This window comes from Homalodisca vitripennis, chromosome 3 (assembly GCF_021130785.1).
Source record: "Homalodisca vitripennis isolate AUS2020 chromosome 3, UT_GWSS_2.1, whole genome shotgun sequence".
Lineage (NCBI taxonomy): Eukaryota > Metazoa > Arthropoda > Insecta > Hemiptera > Cicadellidae > Homalodisca > Homalodisca vitripennis.
In genome coordinates, this window is record NC_060209.1 from 179,787,137 (window position 1) to 179,793,136 (window position 6,000).

The following is a 6,000-nucleotide window of genomic DNA, read 5'->3' on the forward strand; positions in this document are numbered from 1 at the left end:
TATATCACCCATACAGTTTGAACATTTCATGCCCATCTTGGTAATTATATTCATTACCAGTAAGTACAGAATTGTTTATTTCCTGTTTAAGTATATCTAACAAGCCCATTGCACTTAGACATGAAGTCTTTTGTAATCCACTAACTCTTAGTTCCCATCAAGCTGCATGCTATAGCAGAACTCTGCTAGCTATCTGGGGTTTACTTCTCTCACATCACATGGCTCGGGAAAAGCTTTTCCTATCCACCTGAGTCGATATTTTGAGATGGCTGGACAGTCCAGCCAGAGATAGGTCTGATGACTCCTCATCCTCACTGCAGAATCTACAAACTTCTGAGTCACTCAGTCCTAGTCTCATAAAGTGTTTCCGGAGAGGTAGACGGCCATGGAGTTGTTGGAACTCATTACTTTAAGAAGAAGATTCTTTAAGATATTTTCTTTAAAACAGCCAAATTACCACTCTAATTGTTAAAGAACATTATTAACACCAAGAAATAAAGCTTTTGTATTTACCATGTGATTTTGATTGAGATTTTTATTTTGCCTTACCTTACAGAAAGTGGAGGGAGAGATTGAATATTCGTCTGTACACTTTGCATACCCAAGCCGACCGGAGGTGAAGGTACTACAAGGACTGCAGCTGAGTATCGGACGAGGCCAGAAGGTAGCGCTAGTTGGACCCAGTGGATGTGGCAAGTCTACCTGCATACAGTTGCTGCAGCGGTTCTACGACCCAATTACTGGCTCAGTAGTGAGTTTTCTAAGGACTATCTCTGACTGTCAGCATAAGCTTTAGATCTGGTCTTAAGGGTATACAAGAATAGGCAATTTAACGGGATATTTGTGAGATGTTAATGTCAACCTTAAACACCAGCCTTGAAATGGCTGAATGGTCTTAAGTCTACAATTATAGTCATTTCATTTCATCATTTTTATTTGCCACAAAAATACACAACATCGTTGACAAAGTCATAAATACAGCTCATTATTTCAGCCACGTCAAAATCTTAAAACTAACAATAATTAAGCTTATACAGCACAACAGTTATTGTAACAGAATACAAAAACACAATAATCATTAAAAATCCATATTTTTAATTTAGAAAAATTCATCTAAGCTATAAAATGGATTCTCCAACAGCCAGGAATAGAAATTATTTTTAAATCTGTCAAAGGGATATGAGTTAATTTGTCTTTCAAGAAAATGAAAAACCTTCAGGGATACCACAACATGACTGTTAAGGGTTTTGCTTAAATGACATTGTCCAGTTTCAGCATAATTTTTATTACGCGTGTTATGGCTATGAATTTCATGTTTAAATTTAATATATATATATTTATACATATACATTTATAACAGTTTTGAATCGTAAGTTCTAGAAGTGTGGTTTACAATGTTCTCTAGGCTCATATTTTTTAAGAGCTCTAGTAGCCTTTTTCTGCAGTAATAATATTTCTTTAATCCTAGAGCAGTTACCATACAGTACCAGTCCATATCTAAAAACAGATAGGAAGAAGGTAAAATATGCAGCTCTAATGTAATTTACAAGTATTATTTCGTTCAGTATACTCAAGAGATAAATAAATCATGACAGTCTTTTATTTAAGTAAACAATGTGAGCTCCCCATGTCAATTTTTTGTCTATATTAATACCTAAGAACTTTACTATATTTGAGAAACTATCATCCAATTAATCCGAATTGTGCCTAAGACTAAATAACATTCGTTTAGTTTTGTCCTTATTAAGCAACAACCCTTTTGTATGAGACCAATTTGAGGCATTTTTTAATGCATCTTTTGCCTACAATTCAAGATCATTAAAGTTAGTGTCATCTGCATCCAAAATGGTTTTCAAATTAACCAACTAAGGCAAATCATTTATATAGATTAAGAAAAGAGGGGGACCCAAAATGGAGCCTTGTGGAACACCCCACTCCACAGTAGTTTTCTCCGACCACTTACCATTGACATTTACCAATTGTCTACGATTAATGAGGTATGATTAAAAACCCAGAAAATCCATAAAATTTTAATTTAGTGACGAGAATTTTACCATTGACACAATCAAAAGCCTTGCTCAAGTCACAGAATGTAGCCGGAGCAAAGGCCTTGTCCTCAAAAGATGAGTGTACCTGTCTAACAAGCTGATCCAAAGCATTCAAAAGAACCATTACTTATCCATATCTTATTGACATTTTTCTATTTTTATTTCTTGAAACAGAGGAATACTAGTTTGTACGAATTTATGGCATTAATGTGTTATTTGTTTATGAGGAACAAAACAGGATTAAGAAATAATGATTTTTTCAAAATTGGTTGAATGAGTGTTAATGAAATTAATATTTTTCAGAAAATAGATAACCAAGACACTACTGATATTCCTCTGAGACGTTTGCGAGCAGGCATTGGCATAGTCTCTCAAGAGCCTGTACTGTTTGACCGGACTATTGCAGAGAACATTGCGTACGGAGACAATGAGAGAACTGTAACCACGGCCGAGATTATTACAGCGGCAAAGATGGCTAATGTGCACAATTTTGTCACATCACTACCAGCGGTAATGTATATTCAGGGTATTAACTTTATCTGTACCACCATTGGTACCTCAAAAACTACTAATTTTACAGGAAAGTTTAAATAGGGTACTTCACATACTTTTTAGTGATAATTAAAAATTTGATTTTAAAACTTAAAAATTTGGCTACCAATTTATAAATTTCTTATGGAACAGACTATATTTTCTTTTATTGCTGAACATAAACACATACTAATAGTTCACTTTATCAATAACGTCATTCGTTTTTTTATTACTTTGGAACTTACACCACGGTTCTTAAATGTGCAAAAATGTTTAATTAAAGAAAACTTTACTAGATGTAGCTCCTAAATGAGTAAGTTTAAATACAGTCAAGAATAAATACATTTTAAATTGTTGTTTTATACCTAAAGTTGCAAGAAAATATAGAGTGGCCCATAAGAAATTTTAAATATGAATAATCTTGCAGTTGCATCAAAATATTGTGGGATCTGCTTGAGCACTGATAATTAGTTTAATTAATTCTTAACTGAATTCTATCGGGGGAATTAATTTTGGTGTAACCATACTTCTTATCAATTTTTTCCTCTAAAACTTGCATCCTAAAATCTTGCTGAAACCCTAGTTTTTTTATACACTCTGCAAAGACTAGGGTTGCTTAAGTGATTTATTGTTTTATAAGTGGTTTATTGTTTTATTAACTATTGAAATTTAAATACATACTCTAGTACTATTAAATTAATTTAAATAGATATGTTATTCAATGCTAAAATGTGTTACTGCTTTGAAATGTTCTGATTTCACTTAGCTAACAGCAGAATACAAATTTTAAATATTTTACAAAACAGCATTAAACAGTATGAATTAAAACTGATAAAAAAGTTATATTTAAATTTAATTCTTAACAATTATTACATGCACTGAAAATTACAACTAACTGATGCACAACTCAGTGCAAAATAGTTAGTAGTAGCGCTATTTATGTATCTACACACAGTATTCTTGTGATTGCATGATCTATCCTCAATCAAAGCATTATATTTTTGTTCTGAAATTGTGCAGGGATATGACACAAGACTTGGCATGAAAGGTACTCAACTGTCTGGGGGACAGAAACAGCGGATAGCAATTGCTCGGTCTCTGGTGCGAAATCCTCGCATCCTCATTCTAGACGAGGCTACATCAGCTTTGGATTCTCATAGCGAAAAGGTCTGTGGTTATTTTTCTGAACAATCTAGGGTATACATTCTTGAAGCTATTTTCTTATTGGAAATTATATATTAATTTAAACAAACTCTCCAATAATATAAGTTTTAATTTTTGTGAGGCCTTTCATACTCAATGAGAACATCTATGGACCCACGAGTTTGTTGAGCTGAGAGGACTTGAGTGTCGATGAATACATTCGTGAAGCTCTTTTCTTATTGGAAATTATATATTAATTTAAACAAACTCTCCAATAATATAAGTTTTTATTTTTGTGAGGCCTTTCGTACTCAATGAGAACATCTATGGACCCACACAACTGAGTTTGTTGAGCTGAGAGGACTTGAGTGTCGATGAATACGTTCTTGAAGCTCTTTTCTTATTGGAAATTATATATTAATTTAAACAAACTCTCCAATAATATAAGTTTTTATTTTTGTGAGGCCCTTCGTACTCAATGAGAACATCTATGGACCCACACAACTGAGTTTGTTGAGCTGAGAGGACTTGAGTGTCGATGAATACGTTCTTGAAGCTATTTTCTTATTGGAAATTATATATTAATTTAAACAAACTCTCCAATAATATAAGTTTTTATTTTTGTGAGGCCTTTCGTACTCAATGAGAACATCTATGAACCCACACAACTGAGTTTGTTGAGCTGAGAGGACTTGAGTGTCGATGAATACGTTCTTGAAGCTCTTTTCTTATTGGAAATTATATATTAATTTAAACAAACTCTCCAATAATATAAGTTTTTATTTTTGTGAGGCCTTTCGTACTCAATGAGAACATCTATGAACCCACACAACTGAGTTTGTTGAGCTGAGAGGACTTGAGTGTCGATGAATACGTTCTTGAAGCTCTTTTCTTATTGGAAATTATATATTAATTTAAACAAACTCTCCAATAATATAAGTTTTTATTTTTGTGAGGCCTTTCGTACTCAATGAGAACATCTTCGGATCCACACAACTGAGTTTGTTGAGCTGAGAGGACTTGAGTGTTTGACAAATTGTCAAGTAAACAAAATTATATGCTCTCTTACGAGTATAAAAAACAACTTTTCTGATACGGTCATACTTTTATAAAGTGATTGCCCACCTACTCAGCACTGTGACCAATGCTGATATCATATGTGTGCTGAACCGAGGAGTGGTGGTGGAGATGGGTAGCCATGCCACATTGCTGACTCATGAGATATGTTTCAGATGGTGCAGGAAGCACTGGAGGACGCATCAGCTGGTCGTACTTGTATAGTGATTGCCCACCGATTCAGTACTGTGACCAATGCTGATGTCATATATGTGCTGTACCAAGGAGTGTTGGTGGAGATGGGTAGCCATGCCACATTGCTGACTCATGAGATATGTTTCAGATGGTGCAGGAAGCAGTGGAGAACGCATCAGCTGGTTGTACTTGTACAGTGATTGCCCACCGACTCAGCACTGTGACCAATGCTGATGTCATATGTGTGCTGAACCGAGGAGTGGTAGTGGAGATGGGTAGCCATGCCACATTGCTGACTCATGAGATATGTTTCAGATGGTGCAGGAAGCACTGGAGGACGCATCAGCTGGTCGTACTTGTATAGTGATTGCCCACCGACTCAGCACTGTGACCAATGCTGATGTCATATGTGTGCTGAACCGAGGAGTGGTAGTGGAGATGGGTAGCCATGCCACATTGCTGACTCATGAGATATGTTTCAGATGGTGCAGGAAGCACTGGAGGACGCATCAGCTGGTCGTACTTGTATAGTGATTGCCCACCGACTCAGCACTGTGACCAATGCTGATGTCATATGTGTGCTGAACCGAGGAGTGGTAGTGGAGATGGGTAGCCATGCTACATTGCTGACCCAGGGAGGGCATTACGCACAATTACTGCAGACTCAGTGTAGCTAGTCAGGGTGTACACGGTACACAAGAGACAGTTAATGAACTACATTGTAAAATTTCCCACCACCAGTTTAAAATATATGGAAACGTCATGACAACATGTTTTAACTCTAACAAAGTAAACTTACACTTTTTTGGATTATTTGTGTTTGTATGGGATTTGAAAGTATTTTTTTTTAATGTAATCAGAGTCCATTTTCATATCCTCAGGGGAACAAAATGTTCTACAAGTGATTTTATGTAATTTCATGACATATTCTGGAGGTCAAAATAAGATGTTCAGAAATCAACTACCTGACACTACAAACATCAAAGTTGGGCAAAGAGTAGTAATTTTGTAAATACATCTTTAATAA

At 35.4% G+C, this 6,000-nt stretch overlaps 1 protein-coding gene across 4 annotated transcripts in view; it reads left to right on the top strand.

Annotated features, from left to right (window-relative positions):
- Positions 1 to 5,650, top strand: part of LOC124357824 (multidrug resistance protein homolog 49) — a 73,048-nt gene extending 67,398 nt beyond the window's left edge. For 3 of the 4 annotated variants that reach the window (XM_046809886.1, XM_046809883.1, XM_046809887.1), the window contains 4 exons: positions 557 to 751; positions 2,352 to 2,558; positions 3,600 to 3,746; positions 4,955 to 5,188. In XM_046809886.1, the coding sequence (XP_046665842.1) occupies positions 557 to 751; positions 2,352 to 2,558; positions 3,600 to 3,746; positions 4,955 to 5,173 (768 nt within the window). In that variant the 3' untranslated portion in view covers positions 5,174 to 5,188. Of the gene's footprint in view, positions 1 to 556; positions 752 to 2,351; positions 2,559 to 3,599; positions 3,747 to 4,954; positions 5,189 to 5,288 lie in introns of those variants that run through there. The other variant, XM_046809884.1, reaches the window with a different exon arrangement.
- Positions 5,651 to 6,000: the final 350 nt, after the last annotated feature.